At 44.2% G+C, this 20,942-nt stretch overlaps 2 protein-coding genes across 2 annotated transcripts; both read right to left on the reverse strand.

Moving 5' to 3' along the window:
* Positions 1-2,628: 2,628 nt before the first annotated feature.
* Positions 2,629-11,085, reverse strand: LOC119278897 (disease resistance protein Pik-2-like). Its single transcript, XM_037560252.1, has 3 exons — positions 9,944-11,085; positions 6,377-6,991; positions 2,629-4,706 (listed from the first exon to the last, which is right to left on the reverse strand). The coding sequence occupies exons 1-3, from the start codon at positions 11,036-11,038 to the stop codon at positions 2,877-2,879; spliced, it is 3,540 nt and encodes a 1,179-aa protein (XP_037416149.1). The 5' UTR covers positions 11,039-11,085; the 3' UTR covers positions 2,629-2,876.
* Positions 11,086-12,802: 1,717 nt separating this feature from the next.
* On the reverse strand, positions 12,803-20,148 carry LOC119280298 (putative disease resistance protein RGA4). Its single transcript, XM_037561198.1, has 3 exons — positions 18,459-20,148; positions 13,379-14,107; positions 12,803-13,006 (listed from the first exon to the last, which is right to left on the reverse strand). Exons 1-3 carry the CDS (start codon positions 20,146-20,148, stop codon positions 12,951-12,953), a joined length of 2,475 nt encoding a protein of 824 aa, XP_037417095.1. The 3' UTR covers positions 12,803-12,950.
* Between the last annotated feature and the right edge of the window lie 794 nt (positions 20,149-20,942).

The raw sequence follows: 20,942 nt of genomic DNA on the forward strand, positions 1-20,942 counted from the left end.
CTAGGGGAAAATCAGCCCCAAATTAGATCAGCCAGCAGAAAGCAAATCACACAGGTGGCCTCTTCTGTACCTTGCATTGTCGCCCGCTTCCTTGGCCAGCTCCTGGAGTCCAACCGTAGTCGCCGCCCAGAATGCCGGTCCCGTCGCCTTTCACTGCAGAGTAGAGAAGCGAGAGAGGGAGGATGAGATGCTCGGGGCGGAACGAAGATGGCCGCCTGAACGGATAGAGATAGAGTATGGAGGAGTCGTAGCGGCGGCAGAAGAGGAAGGAAGGATGGAGGAGGATGGATGCGGGAGGGGCGCAGCGACCGTGGGATCATACGAAAGGGGGCTACGGTTCACTACTAGGAAAAACCTTATAGACAGAACTTTAGCAGTAGCGCTTGTTAAAAAAGCTCGCTACTGCTAGATAGCAGTAGCGTGTGCAAAATAAGCGCGCTGCAGATACATATATAGCAGTAGCGCGTCTCGTTGCAAAAGCGCTACTAATAAAATTCCAACCACTAAGCCGATAGGGTACACATAGTAGTAGTGATCTTTCAAAAACCGCGCTACCGCTAATATTGTTATAGCAGCACATTTAGGTGTAAGGCGCTACTGCTAACAAAAAGAAAATAAAATGAAAAACAAATCGAAAAGTAAATGAAAATAAAAGAAATAGAAAAAGGAAAAAGGAAAAAAAATAAAATGTAAAGAAAAATAAACGAAAAAAGGAAAAATAGGAGGAAGGCATGGATGGCGAAGAAGTGCTACGCCAGGAGTATACGACGAATGGCCGGAGTGTCAGGCCTAGGTGTTCCGGTTTCCGGTTTCCGAGCGAGAGTCAGTAGTTTAGGTTCACGCTAATGCGAGAGAGGGATACAAACTCATGTACTGCATAGTTCCGCTCTCACTCATAATGATAACTCTTCTCGCGTATATCATTGTTTAGATGGATGACGATGTAGTTGCAAGTAATCGAGACTTGTATCGCTATTTTCGAGATGATGACGGATGATGATTATGATGATGACATGATTTGATGAGACTATATTTGTATGTATATGCTATGATTACATTTGTTTGTGTATGATATGCTAAAGATTATTGTATAAAGCCTATTGAAATACAAAACAAATATGCAGAAAAAAAACTGAAACTAATAAAACTAGCAGTAGCGAGGGGAATAAAGTTAGCAGTAGCGCTCCCTTACCAGTAGTGCTTCCAGCTAAAAAGCGCTGCAGATATTAGCATCAGCACTCTGCAATAAAGCTCGCTACTGTTAGCCATTTATAGCAGCAGCGTGGGATGACACACGCTACTGCTATACGTTAGCTGTGGCGCCTTATCTATAGCGCGTCGTCCCGCGCTACTGATAGGCAAAATACCCGCGCTACTGCTAGGGTTTTCCGTAGTAGTGGTGTGTGGCTTCCTGTTGTGGCGGCTAACCAAGGAGAGAGATCGAGGAGGGAGGAATGGGTGCGGGCGTCCAGGCGAGGGGATTTGGCGAGGCCTGCCCCATGCTCCCGTAGCGCGTGTTGTGATAATTGACAATCCCCTCGTTGTCAAGCTGACAGTGGAATGGGGAATGGCAATTGTGATAATTGTAGATAATTGTCAAAAGCCAGTACGACTAGGCAATTGGGCGAGGATAATTGTCAAATAATGGAATGGCAATTGTGATAATTGTCAAAAGCTGACAGTGGCAAAAACGGTATAACAAATTGTAAGCAAAGTTGGCAAAAGCTAGAGTGGCAAAAATAGAGTTTTCTCTTTGTTGGCCCCGGTGTGAAGATGTGGGCGTCGATTGATGATCCCATCTGGTCTTCAAGTTCACCTTTCGGTACCTGCAGGGGCCAGCACTGTAGGAGTTATTTCTGGCAGATGCCTCGATAAGATATCCCGTCCAGGCAAGTATCGGATGGGGAAACAGGGGACATGTTATCTAAAGATTCGCTCTCAAGCATTCTGAATGAGATATATAAAGGTCAGCTAAAGACATGAACGATCTATCTGAGTCACACAAATTTGATACAACTCGGTCCGATGTCACAGCCATGGCATAACCTGCTCCATTATGTAATCTGGAACGGAAAAATAATAACCTGTGAAGTACAGTACTTCCTAAATGTACTCTGTCCAAACATAGTCCCGACAGGGCAGTTCTCAATTGTAAGTATCTCAACTTTTGAGACCCTTCCGCTGCATCTCGTCTCTCAATGCTGCTCAAGCCTTTCCATTCGAGAACCTGCGATGCCGGAAATGCTGAGCACGCCAGCCTGAAAGCAGAGTGGGCACATGATTCTCACTAGTTGCTCCCAAATCCCAAATGATCTACAACATATGTATGTATGTAGACATGTTTTAGAGTGTAGATTCATTCATTTTGCTCCGTATGTAGTCACTTGTTGAAATCTCTAGAAAGACAATTATTTAGGAACGGAGGGAGTAGTAAGTAGTGTAACTTAGCCCAGGTGTAGTTGATCAATATAGCAGTGACTGGAGGCAGTTCCATAGCAATTGCGCTGTTTAATCCAACGTCACATGAAAATTTTAGTCTCGACTAAACTGTGCTTGCACAAACAATCACTAAAAATCAGAGAGTCGCGATAAATGCCATTTGCTATCATATCACAGTGCCTACACAAAGGGAGCAGCAGCTCACAAATGCAGTTGGTGATAGAAAACGAGCCTTTGTAGGCGGTCTTGATTCATCAACTCAAAAGGGAATATTTACTAGTACAAGGGAGAGGGACGAACGTACTACCTGAGTTATTATTAAAATACACAGAAGGGGAGTCGAGCTGAATACAGCTACTTCCCGTTCCACCTCTTCAAAACAGGCCCGTTTTTATTCACTGTGAGCTGGCCTCGCAAATGTTCCTTCAAGCTTGGCCTCACTGTGAGCCGTGCATAAACATCAAATACTCCTTCAAGCTTGAAACATTGGGATAACTGCAATCGTAATACTGCAGCAGCTCGAGCTTAGGGGCTGCTCCTTCTTCAGATTCCACCAACTTGATGTCTATCCAATCCAGCTGCAGCACCTTCAGGCTCGGGAATGCCCCCCGACAGAAACTGAAACGGACATCTTCACCAACGAACGAGTCACGCAATAGACATAGGGTGTCCAGGTTTGGTAGATTCCCAAGGACTTGTATGGCGGCATCATGCTCCGATATCCTCAACCTCAATAGCTTCAGCTTCACGAGATTTTTGAGGCCCTGAATCCACTGCGGCAATTTAACCAGCTTGCCTATCAACTTGAGGCTCTGCAGGTTTTCTGAAGGTGAGGACAGGCCATCCAAGCAGCCTGATAAACCTGTCCCTCCGTCTGATTGGAGTGACAGTGACTCCAGGCTGCTGAGACGAGCAATTGCTGAACACAATTCTTGACTGTTCCTCATGCTGATGCCTGTCAATCCTAACTTGCGCAACCGGGTGAGCTTTTTTATATCTTGTAGAACAGTCTTCCCCACTGAGACATCAACGGTACGCAGTGTGTGCATGGCCTTCAGTTTCCAAATCCCTCTTGGCACTTCAACACCACCTGGATTTCGTCCTCCTGCCGCATAATAAGGTAATATGTTGCAGCAAAACGCAGTGCATACATCACGCCTGTTAAATTGTGCACCATAGTCAAGTCCTAATTGTGCTTCAAATGCAAGAAATCTAGGTGTACAACATGCCCTACAACACAATGCTGAATATGAAGGCAAACTCATTAGTGACTGCTCATCTGCTTCATCAAACATATAGCTATTGCTCTCTCCTATGCCGCTAGCAAGAATGTGTTGCATCTTCACAAGCTTGATGATGGTCCTTGGTAGCTTTGTTATCCTCGTGCCTGAAATATCTAATGTCTGGAGTTGTCTCAGGTTCCCCAGCGAATTTGGCAGGTGAAATACATCAGTATGTCCCCTTAAAGAAAGATATCTAAGATGTACAAGCTTCCCAATGTGCTCTAGATGATGATCAACTAGATCCAAGTTGCCTTCCAAATCCAGTACTCGTAGCAGCCTCATTTTATCAGAAATATAAAATGGCCTCCAATTTCCAAACACTGTTAATGATCGTACACAGGACAAGTCTACTATATTCTCAAACTCACATTGATCCCCCTTCCAATTGCTGCTTATAGCAAGATGACGCACTGTACCTTGGTTATTTAAGCTGCACCCTTCCTCCAATGTGAAAACAAGATTTTCCTCCATAGATTTTGAGATGGCAATTTCACGAATGAGATCATGGACATGGCAAGAGTCAACTCCTTTCCTACTATAAATTGACTGTTGAAGTGGCAGGATCATGCTCCTGCTTATGAGTTCCATGAAGTAAACGTCCAACACTTCCTCCACAGACTTGCCACGCACCCCACTTGAGTAACCCTCTGCAATCCACTGACGCACTAAGCGTCGCCGTGCAATCTTGTAGTCTTCAGGAAAGATGGCCAGATATAAGAAACAAGCCTTGAGATGATAGGGTAAACCATCATAGCTTTTCATAAGGACTGCTTTTATGATCTCAAGTTCTGGATTCATCTCCAATTCAGCACTGATATGCTCATTCAGTTGTCTCCACTCAAAAGCAGTTTTTGGTTGGCTTGCCAAGAAGCCACCTATGGTGACTAGTGCAAGGGGAAGCCCTCTGCACTTCTTCAATATCAGTTTTGCTTGTTCAACCAACTCTGGATATTGCTTTTCCAAATTTACGGTCTTCTTAAATACGTAAAACCCATATCAATCAAGTCATTTAGTACTACATGAAAGAAATCATATGTGCACTATTTCATAACCACTTCTTTATATGGGAGTGTATATAGGACAAAGATGTGGAAGTGGGACATTACTACTTGTTGTTAGCTAATAAGTTTCTCCATCATCCATCTTTTTCTATTATATCATCATTTTTATTCCTGAAAGGAATTTCCTCCTACCTAGCAAGGCACCCATAGTGCATTGAACCCATAGTCTCACTCATACCTACATGCATTGCATGCCAACAAAGCCAAGCAAAACAATGCCCTTTCCGATCATGCTACTAATTTTATTGGACATCAATTACCCGAATCTCATCAGTTATATGATATTCTGTCCAATGAACACTACTGTAGAAAACTACGAATATATGATGTCCGATAGGTGTTAATAGCAGTGTTGCCAAGCTACAAGCAGAATGTTGTTACATTGCAAATAATCATATGGCAGGACCTCCCTTTATTTGTTCAGTAAAAATGTTGTTCAGTTAAATATTTTTCGAGTTCATGTATTGTTACAATTGGCAGGAGACATGGAAATATGCTGAACTTAAAAAATATATAAAATCAGAATGCTGCAACTTATCCTTTAATCTAAACAGTATATCAAGATTAAAAAGGCCCACCTAATAGTAAAAAAAGAAGGCCCGCCTAGGCGGACAGTTAAGCGCGCCTAGGTGGACAGTTAAGAGCGCCTAGCTCTAGGCAATAGCAGTGTTTGATTGCGCTTAATGTGCGCATAAGCATGCGCTTTGGCCAGAAAAGTGCAAGGCAGTGGCCAAACACCCAATTAACGCCTAGAGCTTTTTAACCTTCAAATATATAAAACCAATATAGTTTCTTTATAACTATACTATTTACAGATTTTGTGGAAACTACCAATATTACTGCGAGAATCGAAAAATACAAAGCATCTAAGTCCAGATTGATTTATCATATATAAATCTGGAAGAAGAAACCAATGACTTGATTTAAAGAGGACTGAGCCAACGAGAAAGCCGATGAGTTAGTGAGTAAAGCTTCTTACAAGTAGACCAAACATTGTTCCATGATTATTGAAGCATGTGTTTTGTTAGATGATATATCTACAAGAAAAAAGGTGGCCAAGCAACAACTTCAATAATGAGAAAAAAATGCCTATACACTCCCCTTTGTGAACCTTTACTTGTGCTTCTACTGACATCTTTGTTGTTTCATAGCGAAACAGAGATACCCTATTTGTGGCCAAGCAACCAACTCTGGATAACTATACTATATGGTTGGACCTAACTATAACTACATTGATTATCATGTGTCCACCTTATTGTAATGGCAGTTTATGTATTCTGATGCCCATTGTTTATATGTATTACTCTAAGAAATGGCAATTCTAATTTCTTCTTCTTTTTTCACAAAGGCCTAGCAAGTTGATTCTAAAATTCAAATTTCTGTTATACAATTATGTTCTACCATTTTACCTTTCTAGTGGACAAAGGGCCAAAGGCCTATAAAGTTAATTCTACAAAGTCATAAATATATTACTTGAAAAGATTTAAGCAGTTAGCGCTGGGTGAAATAATTTTCTTTTACAACATATACACTATAATTGTAAGGCAGATGGATTAACAGAACCAATTGTTCATGACACAACTTTATTTGTACCTTTTTGGTGAAGAGGGTACATGCGTCATCAGGACCCAGATGGTTGAGCTTGTATATGTTTCTTTCCTCCATTGAGCAGTGCTTGGCAACATTCTCTTCCCTTGTGGTGATTATTATGCAACTTGCTGCCGTTTCTGGCAAATATTGTCTTATGGCATCCCACTCTACTCTGGACCACAGATCATCAAGAACAAGAAAATATCTCCTTCCTTCTAAACATCTCCTTAAATCCATCTCATTGTTATCTCTGAATTGCATAGTTAAGCTCTCTATGAGTGTCGCTGAATTGAAAGGACGCATTACTGTGACACAAGCACGCTTATCAAACATGCCACTTATCTCTTGGCTTTGATAGATATCTCTCACTAGTGTTGTTTTCCCAATACCACCCATGCCCCACAAGGAGATCACACGAAATTGCTGGAGATCTTTATTTGAGATTAGTCTAATGAATTCCTCTTTTTCATTCCCTCTCCCAATGAGACAAGATTCCTCTAGAACAGCTATTGTCTCCATGCGAGTGAGGATATTCTTGTGTGTCGAGTTGTTAATACCAGGAGAGGCTACATATGACGTGGACCCTTTTTCAGTTGAATTCCTTCCCTCCTGGGAAACCTAAACACAAGCACATGATTAATAAAGCTTAGGTGATCTTCGTTTCAACAAGATAATATTTTATCATGTTTTAAGTTTTATGTAAATATTAATATACCCCTAAAAAAGTAAATATTAATATAACAAATATCTTGCAAACTATGCAGTTTGTTTGGTAGGACAACAAAGAAAAGGAAGTATATTGGGAGCATATATGTACATACAGTGAACTTGTTGGATAAGATGTGGGCACAACAATTTGACATGCATTATATCAAACAAAAATATTATGATGCGAAAAATAATACTCCCTCCGTCCCATAATATAAGAGCGTTTTTGACTAGTGTAGTGTCAAAAACGCTCTTATATTATGGGACAGATGGAGTATAAGTTTACATGTAAAATATGTACTAGGATTTTCCATCATTGGTAACCTGAAACACTGGTAAGAGTTCCTCCCACGCCTCATATACCTCGTATATATTACACTTCTTTATCATTTTGAATAATCTTGATTACTAATCATAATATACTCCTAAAAAGAGCAGACCTGATGCTAGAAACTCCCACACCATGTGGGGTCTGGAGAAGGATTATATGAGGCAAGCCTGTATAATGGTGCAATGCAGAGAGGATGCATTTAACCTATGACCTCCTGGGACAAGTGCGTAGTACTTCACCACTGCACCAGGCATGTCCTTCTACTCCCTCCGTCCCAAAATTCTTGTCTTAAATTTGTCTAGATACGGATGTACCTAATACTAAAACGTGACTTGACACATTCGTATTTAGACAAATTTAAGACAAGAATTTTGGGTCGGAGGGAGTATAAGATACTCCTAAGTATAAAAAACCACTAAAATGTACTCGTTTGCAATACAGCCTTTTTATGCTTAAATAATGAAATAAAAGAGTATATAATAAAGATTATATTGCAAATAATTTATTTTCTGCATTTCACTTTGGAGTATCTGATGATAATTAGTAGTTATATCCAAAGTGATAAAATTGTAACGAAGTCATTTAACTAGTATAATCATATGTGGTGTGAGTACTTACTCACGGTCCCATTAGTAAATATATTTTGCTAGATAACTTTGCTGTTTTCTTCGACTACATTGTAGGGATGTCAATCTCCTATTGTAGCTATGTTTGGTTCTGTGTGAAGGTTGTTAACGCTGAGTTGGATTGGGTTAAGGAGAATTAAGTTAACCTAGAGAAAGCCTTTTAACCACCATAACCCAGGCATAAGTTAAACCATCAGAATAGAGTATAAGCTAAATCACCAGAATTGGCTCTCCACAATTCTGTTAGAACCTGCGTTTTTGTTGACATCTTTTCAGCAAGTCGATATGTGTTCAAGTCTTCAAGACATATACTATTTAGAAATATGTCTGCTTCAGTTAGGTCCAATAGATAAATAAATTATCGGACCTTTGGGGGCCTTAAACATTTTCTGCTACACTCCACAAACCAACGCCATCACGGAAGTTATCCACAGCTCGCCGAAACCTACGACCTCATGCATCCAGCTACACACTTGTGCATGAACCTTACTGACCACGCACCATTCCAGATCTGCCGCTCACCATGTACTCCCTCCGTTCCTAAATATAAGTTTTTGTAGAGATTCTACTATATGAACCACATACGGATGTATATAGATGCATTTTAAGTTTAGATTTAATCATTTTGTTTCGTATGTAGTCTATCTAATGGAATCTCTACAAAGACTTATATTTAGGAACGGAGGGATTATGTGTCAATGACTTGGTCAATATCCATGCAGCCTGCACGGTCTACCCAACGCCACAAGAGCTTCAAGCTGTAAGCGCTATGGACAAGCAAGGAAGAAGCAAGAATGTCGCCCTCGCCGCGCCCGCCAACCATCGTCGCCACTGTATCTGGCCACCGCACAATTGTTCTTTCCACACGCCCAAAGGCCAGAACTGCTGACCTGCGAGAAAAGCTCAAGGAGCACTACAGCCAGCACGAGAAGCTCGCCACCTTTGGTATCCAAGCAGCCCGCCACAGCCGGCGAGTATGGCGAAGGTGGTGGCTTTAGAAGCATAGGATTTTCCACCCCGGTGCCGCTCAAGAGAGTGATACAGGAAGCCCTGCCTACTAATTAACTCAAAAAAAGCATGTAATTTAGGCCAATCAGGTAAGTTGTCGAACCATAATTTAGGCTAGTCTAGTTAAGGTCAATTGGCCAACCTAGTGCTGGAGGGCCATGTTCCTTTCCATGTCTCCTCTTGTGCGGCATGAGGTAGGGCTGCACTTGTGTGTCATCTAAGGCAGCCAACACACATGCCATCAGCTGCTTAAATGTGGCCACTGATATTAGAGTAGATGGCATTCTTGTCAGCAGATCATAATAGCAGCCAAATGTGGCCATTTGTGGACGCAAGAATCAGGGGCAACTAGGCTGGCCCACACCTAGGGCAGTTTCCCATGGCTCTAGCCACCAGCAATGACGCGAGTGGTCCCTTCTTATGGCAGTTCCACTTTGGGTTTGGTCCGGTAGTTTGCTTGGTTTCATTGGTGTCGAAAAAGATGGAGAGAATATAATTTCTGGAAGAAGTATGTGGTTGCTGACAGTGGCCCCTATATAAGTATAAGAAGCCAAGGACTTGAGCTAGACAACAAATGGAGTATGAAGTTGTAACCACTAGAATTATTTGCATGGTCAAGATTGAATCTAAAGCAGAGGACAAACAACCGGATAATGGGGAAGGGATGGGGTGTAGAAACAGCAAATGGGGTCAATTTTGTACATAGGCCTTGATATATTATTACTTAATTAAACTATGTAATTGAAATGTATAAAGGGAATGGTGTTTAACCAAAAACTTGCATGACAACACAAGTCCAAGTCTAGTTATTTATGTTAACTATTAGTAGAAACAGTGAACAAAAATTAACAACAAGAGGAGAATTTATTAGAACATTTTAAGAACTTCAAAAATCACCTTACTGTAGAAAGCATAAAGAGACTGATCAGCAAATAACTTCCTGCGCACAAGAGCTGCATCCTCTGCTCCTATGCATAAGCTTGCAACTTCAACTTGCTCAGTTGATACTATGATCCGGCTTCCTTTCTTGTTGTTTGGGAAATATGTTTTAATGCAATCCCATTCTTCAATGGCGTGCATGCCATTGAGTACAATTAGGTAACTCTTGTCACTCAAATATCTCTTGAACTCATAAGCCAAGCCATCTTCCACAGTCCCCTGCATCAAGAATCTCTTGAACACATGAGCCCAACCATCTTCTTTCTTCATTGCCATCATCTTCAAAACATGGGCCCCAATAGTTGTTTTCCCTTCTTCTCCTGTCTCTTGAAAAGAATTAACATAGATTTGCCTAACAATGCTTCGAATGAAATCCATCTGATTGAAAGGACACATCAATGCGATCCAAGCACAACAATCAAAATTCTTGTGTATCATGGGATCTTCATAGGCACTTCTGATGATGGATACCTCCCCCAGTTCACTAATGCTTGTGCCCCACAACGCTATCACTCGAAGTGCATCATCCTTGCAATTGATCAACTTGATGAGATCCATTTTTGCTTTCTGCCGCCGCAGCCTTGCATCATCGGCTGCAGACATCGTCGCACCGGAGATGGTAGGCTGCCCCACAATAGGGTTGGAGCTAGAGCCCTTGATGAGGTGGTACCGTTGGTTCCTCTGGCTGACCTCCTCCACCTCAGCTCTGAGGTCCTTCATCTGGTTCGCCACATAACGCCGTGCTAGCACCTTGCGAGAGAGACACCACCAAGACTGCTTCTCCAGGCGGACAGCAATATCAATGAGGCAGTCCTCGACAGAGTAGGACACGTCGCGGACTTGTTTCACCCAAGTCCTGACCACCTTATTGTCATCTCTCTCGTCGTGCGCAGCCATCAGGAATGACTGCATCATCTCGAGCTCGCCCCTGATGAAGGAATGGTCACGCTGGACCCCAAGCTGCAGAGCCACCTCCTGGGCCACAGCTGATTGGGCGTAGTTTAGCGCCCCGCTCAACACGGACTTGCCGATGCTGATGGCCGTCGCCTCCATTTTACCGGATGTTTCCGTGGATCAATTCAACTGGTTTTTACGGATAGAGGCTGTACTGCAAACAAGATCAATTGCATCGATCGGCGTTAATGGCTGCGCTTGAGCTAAATCTGAAGAGTAAAGTAATGACAGAGGAAACAAAGCATATACTTGGTGTTGTGGACGGTGGTGCCAGCAGCCTCGTGAGGGATCAAAAACGCGAAATCCAAGATCGTGAACGCAGCCTCAGCACCAAGCGCCCAAACTTGAGAGATCTGCCGCAGCCTCAACACCAAGCGACCAAATCTGCCGGGCGAAGCAGAAAGATAATTTAGAAACTAATTAGCAAAATGGCCAAATGAGACTAGGAAAGATAATTTACAAATTACAAACTTCAGCGAATGTTCCAGTTAAGATGGACGGAGACACGTGATTCAGGGCATGTGATAGATCCAGCACCATAGCAGACTAATAATAAGAAGGACAGAAGCAATTACCAGGAAGAAGGGATATAGCGTCGCATTCGCCTCCACTTTGGCCTCAGATGGGGAAGAAAGCCGGCACGGTGGAGCAAGAAGTGGACAGAGAGAAGTAGAGCCGGGCCATGGACTGGGATTCTTTTCTTCTTGCCGCCGCCTCCATCCTCTCCCAAAGAAGAGGAGGAGTGGGGAACGAATCTTCTTTTCTTCTTGTTGCTGCAGCAGCATACGCATCATGGTGGTAATCGGTAAAGAGGGATTCGATTGTTGGTGGCGTGGGGGAGAGGGATTCGATTGCACGCCACGAATCTGCCGGGGAGTAGCTCCGTAATGGCTGAGGAGGCGTGGAGCACCAGCACAAGAATCAGAATCAGAATCGCCGCCGGCGGAGGCAGCATCCATCCACAAAATGGGCTTAATTGGGTCCTCTTTCTCGTTCTTCGTTGTAGCGCTGATGCCACAAAATGGGCTGGCCCTTCTAGATCATATAAAAGCCTTTTTTAATACAAACTTTGCTTAAAAAAAGTTAAGCTCAAAAAAATAAGAAAAAAAATTGCCATATGTTGAATATTTATTTAATTCTTTTTTCTCTTTTTAATTAAAGGAAGACCATTGTGACTAGCTTTATTACTCAGATATACTCCCCCCGTTCCAAATTAATTGACCTCCATTTTTCTATACACGAATGTATCTAGACACTAAACAAGTATAGATACATTCGTATCTAGATAAATGAAAGTCCGGAAGCTCATCGGCCTAGTTACAAGACGATGTCAACTCAAAGCTAAACTTTACAATATGATGTGCTAAGCCATTTGCCCGACGAGGGCAGTGATGAAACTCTACCTTCCCGATCGCCGTCACCAAGTCGACGCGGTTAGCAAAAGTTGTCGCGGCGTCATTCATCCATGCTCTTTCTCCTGACAAGTTCAATATATATATCCTGACTCCGCCTGGGTGAACACTTCTTCTTTTTAAAATTACAACAATTCATGGTTCTTCTTCTTTCTTGCGAGAAAGGGAGATCTCATTCCATCAAATAAGGTATACACATGAGTTGCACAACTTGATAGATCAAAAGGATTCTACCCTACCCTATTTCGGGATGTATGAATCTTCAGAGGCTCCTTAAACTCTCTTTCCAAAAACTTGAACAAGGCTCAAGTATCTAGCTTTAGCCACATCCTTTCCTGATGCTGACCTGAAAGCAGAGTATACACTACAGTTTGGTAGTACTTGCTCTGTTTCCTACTATGAAAGATGGAAATTCACTCCTGACTAAACTGTGCTCAAAGAGTCCCTACGGACGAACAAAATGACCAACGGGCATTTGCTCTTACAGTCCACACATGCAGTTGGTGATACAGTGACTATTGAAAAAAAACTCTAGATATAGACCCTGCTGCTGATTGGTCGTAGCTTCCCATAGTGATGGCGTGAGACATCATGACATCTCACCAATCTAAGCGGATTATATTTCTCCATGTCTTGGGCTTCACAAGACTAGTCTCTGTTCACAAATGATGTCACAGGAAACTCATAAGAACTAATGCAGCATCAGAGATTACACTAATGCAGTGAAGGAATGAAAAAGAATATAGATGTAAACTCCAATTTTGGTTGTCGTCATGCTATTACCATTATCTTTCTTGTGTGCTGTTACCATTATCTAACTACGTACTTTATTAAATATATTCTATAGTAAGTGTACATGTGTATGTAACGCAGCCTCACAGAAAAAAACAGAGAGCCTCCTTGTTTAATTACGACTTATCTACCTGACTAGAGCAATTGAAGTAGTACTATATCTGGAAGGATGTCTCAATTTGTTGCTGAAACGTGACAAACTTATAGACAAAGAAACTGACAAGTGCGCACATACCTTGATAGCGGGCATATACACTTTTGTACCTGAGGCTGCTTAGACGTTGCTGCAGGCATGTTGGGAGCCTCTTTATACCAGGACAGTTTTCAATTGTAAGATACTCAAGAGATGAGTATGATTGCGACCCATCCGGTAGGGATGACAGGGTTTCGCAATTTCCAATCTCGAGGCTCTCCAATGATGGGAACTCTCCTGAGTGAGATTCCACTGATCTCAACTCGCAGCAGTCATAAACTGTAATTTTCTTGAGGGATGGGGGAAGATGGAGGACCCCTGTTAAGCTGTCACAAACAGATATGAATATCTCTTCTAAACATGGAAAGGGAAACTGTTCCACCCTTGAAGAATGTATAGGTGACCCTTGAAGAATCGATGATGCTGATTGTCCCTGCTGCAGACTCCTGCTGAATATGGACTTGAGCTTAGTGCAATCAACAACTTCCATTTTCCTCAAGGATGCAGGGAGTTTGAAGACCTCTACCATGCTCTCACAACCACTTATCCGGACAAACTCAAGACGTGGCAGGAGCTGACTTGAGGATGCTATTGATGGCTCAGCTGCAGGGGCTTGTGCGTACCCAACCACATGTTTGCAGTCTGCAATCTCCAAATTCCTCAAGGATACCAAGCTTTGGAACTCTTTCTCTGGCCAGTGGACAAGCGCATCACAATCATTGATGTACAACCATTGAAGCCGTACAAAACATGCACATAGCTCGGTTACACCTGACTTTAAGCCCAATGAGCCCAATGTTCCGCCCCGAGGACAGTGGGGAAATGATGGGTATGAGGCGTACGGTGAAGGATAGCACCGAGGATCCTCTTCTACGGGAGGAGGACGTGGCTACGCCTGGCAGAGCGACGGGTCAGCTGAGAGACTGTTTCTTGGCCCGGCAGGCGGTTTTGTTGAGGGAGCCTCCGGTCCAGAGCACCGTCAAAGGGGAGGCTTTCATGGCCATCGTGGTGGTCGGGGTAGGGGCCGTGGGAGATTTCGCCGCCCGCCCCCACCTCGGGTTGCTGTTCCTACTGATGCTACTGAGGAGGCTCAACTTACTTCCTCAGCGCTTCCTCCACAGGCGATGGAGGTGGTGAAGGAGTTGGCCAATGTTGAGGTTTCTGTGGCTGGGACGGTGGATGAGGCTGCCGACAGGTCTGATGCAGAGAGGGCGTCCAAGTATGCCCGTAAGAAGGAGAGGATGATTTGCTATCGTTGTGGCGACAAGGGCCACTTCATTGCTGAGTGTGTGGCCCAGCTGTGTGAGTCATGTGGCAAGCTTGCACATGAGTCGGGAGAGTGCCCGATTTTGCGTTACTTACCTCCGACTCTGAACATCTATGGAGTCTACTGCACTGAGCTCATATTTTTTGAGTCCCCGGAGGCGAGAGAGGTCCCGGAGGATTACCAGAGTTCGACTACTGGGATTGTGAGAGCGACCCAGGGCGAGGTGACTGAGGCACAGATTGTGAGGAGGTTGCAGGAGTTAGCTCCCGGTGATTTTGTTTGGGAGTTGGTGCTCATCGAGGACAGAATTTTCAAGGTTGATTTCCCATCTGTCGATGACTTGCAGAGATTGTTGAGTTTTGGCTTGTGTAAAGTTCCCGGTACTAAGTGTATTCTGGAGTTTAACAAGTGGAAACAGGTTGAGCCTAAAGGAAAACCGCTTACACAGGTATGGCTGCGGTTTTTGGGGGCTCCATCTAAGCCTCTGCAGGATGCTCGCGTTGTGGCCAGTTTGGGCATCTTGGTTGGAAAAATAGAAAAAGTAGGCATGGCTTTCACTCGTGCCAATGGGATTGCCCGGATTCTTGTAAGCATTCTGGATATTGAGTATGTGCCTGATAAGGTCAACTGGACTTATAAGGGCGAGGTGTTCCCGCTAGATATTGAGTTCGAGGACACTGACTTATTTGATGATGCGGTTAACGGCAATGATGTTGACATGCACGACCGGGAGGGTGGTGTGGGGACTAAGAGGGCACCGTCAGACGAGACCATGCGAGAGGGATCCAATGGTTCTCACGCTCAGTCGGCCGGGAATGGATCGGAGGCTGAGCCCACAGTCTCACCGACGGTACCCATGACTACTCTGCGTTTTGGGTCTTTCGAGCCAGCCTCGGCACCTCCCAGGCTTTGGAGTGATAGGGTGGAGTCGGGTGATGATCTCGAGCGCACGCTTCCTTCACTGGAGTTTGTGAGGGAGATTGGTGTGTCTGTTACTCGTCAGGCGAGTTCTTTGGGAGGCGATGCGGCGTGGAGGCACGGTGATGGTTCTCTTGGACTGCAGACTCCCGCAGACGCGACTACGGTGTCGGCGATCGCGGGGGCGATGGGGTGTGGGGGAGGGGGTTCGGGACATGGAGTCCTCTCTCCCCCCGTCCCGAGGCCGATGCAGGTGTCATCGGTGGCGTCGGCCCCGAGGGGGTCGGCTACGGCTGCTGGAGGGACCTCGAGGCAGGCGGCCTCGACTCCTTCTGCGACGGTGGTGGCAACCACTGTGGCTGCTGATGCGGGAGGGGGGATGCCAGGGCAGGAGGCCCGGTCTCCACCCTCTACTCCGATGGTCAGGAGGACCATCTCACCGATGGCTTTCCCGTCTGAGCTGCCGGTTGGGGCGGGAGGAGACCACGGGCAGGAGGCCCCTGTCTTACACTCCTCCCCGATGCCTGGTGTGAGGCACTCGTCCAAGGGGATCGGGAGCCCGCAGACGCCTTCTCTAGTGACTTCGGCACCGCCTGCCAGAGTTTCGGTGCCGGGTTATACTAGGGAGGAGGTGATCGCGTTTGGTGGGATCCCGGACCCTATCTCCAAGGGGAGACGGATGAGTGCTCGCATCCTCGACGTCCCGGAGGTGGACGATATGCAGCAGCGGTGCGCTATGAGGGCGGCCAAGCTTCAGGATGCTGCTTTTTCTTCTGGTATGTCCGTCATTGTCTAATTCCCTATTGCATTTTTCTAATGAGGACATTATAAATAATGCAAACCAATTAGGAGTTTCACTAGGTGCTACGGATAGTGAAATTACCAATTCGGTGAATGATATATTAGACCTGGAGGCGGAACGTGCTTTAGAGACTATTCGTAATCTTGCAGCAGTTAAACCAATGAATGATGATGAGATAAATGCATTAGGAGTTAGAGTGCTTGATAGTCTGTGTGAGGATCTAGCACCCACTAACCATGACGCTCAGGAAGATGATGTGCCCCTACAGAATGAAGCTAGCAATATTTGTGAACCCGGTCAAGAGGAACGGGTGACTGAGCTTAATAAACCTAAGCGTAAGTGGAAACGGAAGATTTATCCCGATTCCGCAGTTCGTAGGAGTGCTAGGATTCGAACCACAAAAAAAATCCATGATGAACTATGAGAGGAATTTTTTGGAATAGCAGAGGTCTTAAGGACTTGGCTAAAAGAAGATTCCTGGCTGAGACAGCTCTAGAGCAGAAGCTAGATTTTGTTGCTCTATCAGAAATGGGTAGAGATAACTTTGCACCGCAGTTTCTCTCCTCACTAGTTGGTGGTATTGATTTCGATTGGCATTGCCTACCTCCGCGAGGAAGATCGGGGGGTATCTTACTAGGTGTGAGATGCGACTCACTTGAAGTCCGTAGTGTAGTGATGGGTGACTTCGCGGTAAAGTTTCGAGTTAGGTCTAAGACGGATGGCTTTAACTGGGCTTTGGTAGCGGTATATGGTGCCGCGCAGCCCGAGTTTAAAGCGGAGTTTCTAGCAGACCTCGTTCGAATTTGTGGGTCAGAACAACTACCGATTTTAGTTGGAGGTGATTTCAATATCATCCGGAGGCGAGAGGAGAAGAACAATGATAACTTTGACGGCAGATGGTCCTTCATGTTCAACACCATTATTGAAAGCTCGGATCTGAGAGAAATAGAGCTCTCGGACCGAAAGTTTACATGGGCCAACGCTCTGCCAAACCCAACCTACGAAAAACTTGATCGGGTTCTTGCAAGCGTGGAGTGGGAACAAAAATTCCCATTGGTTACGGTGCAAACTCTTTCGAGGGGAATATCGGATCATACCCCATTGTTCGTGGACTCAGGGGAGCCGAACCATGTGGGTAATAAGAACACCTTCTCATTTGAGACGTCATGGTTCGAACGTGAGGGGTTCTTAGATTTAATAGCCAGGGAATGGGTTAAAGATGTTCGAGGCAAAACTCCCATTGAGCGATGGCAGAATAAGATTAGGAATTTGAGAAGCTTCTTGCGGGGTTGGGCTAAGCACCTTAGCGGTGTGTATAAGATTGAAAATGATAGACTCCTTTCTCTTATACATGACCTAGACATAAAAGCCGAGTCCAATATTTTATTACCCGCAGAGCTTCAGGTTAAAAATGAGGCGGAGAAGCGGTTAAAAGAACTACTCCGCGAAGAAGAACTGAAGTGGGCTTTACGTGCTAAAGTACGTAGAGTGGTCCAGGGGGACGCGAATACTCAGTTTTTTCATTTAATTGCTAATGGCAAGCACAGAAAGAAGCGACTCTTTCAGCTTGAGCAGGACGAGGGTACGATTTTAGGTCAGGATAACCTAAAAACATACATCACCGACTATTATAAGCAGTTATTTGGTCCACCGGAGGATAACACGGTGTCCCTAGATGAGTCCAGAACTGAGGATGTACCTCAGCTTTCGGCTGCTGATAATGAGCTTCTGGTTGCCCCGTTCTCGGAGAAGGAGGTTTTTGATGCCATTGCACAAATGAAAAATAATAAGGCTCCCGGACCGGATGGTTTCCCGGCCGAGTTCTATAAGAAGTGCTGGCACATTATTAAGGGGGATTTATTACCTATGTTTCATGATCTATTCTCTGGACAGCTTCAATTATTCCACTTGAATTTTGGGACTATCATACTACTGCCTAAGAAGACGGATGCGGTCAGAATTGAGCAATTCAGGCCGATCTGTCTCCTTAATGTTAGTTTCAAAATCTTCACCAAGGTCGGGACCAACAGGCTCACGCAGATTGCGCATTCTGTGGTGCAACAGTCCAAACCGCATTCATGCCGGACAGAAACATCCTAGAAGCCGTACAAAACATGCACATAGCTCGGTTACACCTGACTTTAAGCCATTTAAGCTCAACTTTGCAAAAGGGAAATCATGATGGTTCCATCTTTCCTTGACCTCAACCATTTGTGCCAAACTAAGATCAGACACTGAAGTTGTTTCTGTGTCTATACGGTTCTGCAGATTCAAAGTTGTCAATGAAGTCATATATCTAGCTACCCACAGGAATATCTCTTCCTCAACTCCCTCGAAGTCTAACCCAGTCAGCTTTGGTGCTTTAGCTTTCATTGCCAGCTTTGGACAACCTATAACACACAGCTTCTCAAGGTGAGGAAATATTATCTCTTCATCTTGTTCCTCATCTGTTATTTCACACAAACGTTCCAAACATTCCAGATCTTGTAGTGTAAACACCTTCAGATTTGGAAAAGTGAAGGATGTACCACACCTGAATAACCATTGCAGTTTTTTACAGTCGGAAAGATGGATCTCAACCATGTTTATCATGATAGCCATCCATGTTGGAAAGGTGGTGCCTCCGTAGGATTCTATCCTTATAGCCTGCAGCCCATCATGAGGTTTGAGACCCTCGAGCACTCTTGCATCATCCCTACCACCAACAGTCCATTCTAATGACAATTCTCGAAGTTCCTTCTTGTTTTTGAGATTTGCTGCCTTTGCATCTTCTCCTGTCACATTCTCTAGTTGATGTAGTTGTAGCTCACCACCAAGGTTTAACTTTTGTAACTCCCCAACACCACTGCACTCAGAGCCAGTAGGGCCTGCTACAAAACATGTAAGTGTCTGTAGTGACATGAGTTTTCTGATATCAGAAGGCATGCTCCTCATCTTTGGACAATTATGAGTGTAGAGATGACGAAGGGCAGTCATATACTTCATTTGCCTTGGAAGACAACAAAGTTCATCGCAGCCAGAGACATTCAATGTTTGCAGGTTATATAGAATGCTTATATCTTCAGGAAGTGTTTTGATATCACTCCTTGAGAGATCAAGGTACCTTAGGTGATGCAGGTGCTTTGACTTCAAGGGGAATGAAATGCTCCATGTATAGAGGCGTAATGCCTTCAGAGAGCTGTATTTTGATAAATGCCGTAATGGATGTTTCATTTTCCTATCACACATAAGTGTCTGGATTGCCGGAGATCTTTTTGCTAGAGATTCATTCAAAATACTTGCTGGTTCTTCACAAGACAAAAGTAAGTGGCGAGCTGTATCTGGAAGCCACTCAATCTGACCTGGTTTCTCAGGTGCGAGAGCACATTCTTTTTCCATTGTAGATAGTGCAACATCATGCATCAGATCATGGATTTTACATGTATTTTTGGAATAATTATGCCACCGCCAGCGCTTGTTAAATGAAACTCGGACTTGCTTCACATCCACAAAGAATGACCTTGAGGCCAGCTCACTGAAAATCCGCTTGCCAATAGTTTCAGCACGAACTTCTTTTTGGTCCTCGATAAAGCCATGTGCGGTCCATAGTTGGATCAGCTTGTCCACATCAATCACATAATCCTTGGGAAACACAGCACAAAAAGCAAAACACTGCTTCATCCGCGATGATAATTCATTGTAGCTGAGCTTGAGTATTGGTAAAATGCCAGAGTCCTCAGTGCAAATGTTGCTTCTGAGTGATATATCCTTCCACTCCTCTTCGCTGGTCTTTGCACGCAGCACAGAACCGAGTGCTGTTGCGGCCCAGTTAAAGGACGATATCATGTGCTAATCGCAAATTTACCTTTAAAGAATGTGCTACTCGCAAATGCTAGCGGTCTTTTTTTGATATAGCTTACCACTCTTGTCATATGCTAGCGGTCTTAGGATACAGCGGGGATTGGTTTTACTAATCTTTCGCGCAATTTTAGTAAGGTTTTGTATGTTGTTTTTTTTTCTGTGCTATAGAACATTCTTCTAAATGAGACGAACAATTTTTATTTGTTGCAAACATTTCTCTAACTGCGCGATTTTTTAAAAAAATTTCATGAACATTCTTCTAAAATGTCAACTACTCAAAGCTATAGTTTACAATATGATGTGCTAAGCCATTTGCCAGACGAGATGATGGCAATGATGAAACTCTACCTTCCCGGTCGCCGTCACCAAGTCGACGCAGTTAGCAAAAGTTGTCGGCGTGCCATTCGTCCATGCTCTTCCTCCTGACAAGTTCTTATTTTTAAAATTACAACAATTCATGATTCTTCTTCTTTTTGTGTGAATAGAGAAAGGGAGATCTCATTCCATCAAATAGGGTATACACATGAGTTGCACAACTTGATAGATCAAAAGGGTTCTACCCTATGCGCTGGTTAAATATAGCAAATCTTGCCGAGGAGTGACTCACCTCGATCACCCTATTTCGGGATGTATGAATCTTCAGAGGCAGCTTATACTCTCTTCTGAAGCAATATGGCCGCTTCAGTTATTGAACAAGTCTCGAGTATCTAGCTTGAGCCACATCCTTTCCTGATGCTTACAACACTGACAAAGGTTTGTGGTACAGAAGGACTCAAGGA

The sequence above is a fragment of the Triticum dicoccoides genome, chromosome 3B (assembly GCF_002162155.2).
Source record: "Triticum dicoccoides isolate Atlit2015 ecotype Zavitan chromosome 3B, WEW_v2.0, whole genome shotgun sequence".
Classification (NCBI taxonomy): domain Eukaryota; kingdom Viridiplantae; phylum Streptophyta; class Magnoliopsida; order Poales; family Poaceae; genus Triticum; species Triticum dicoccoides.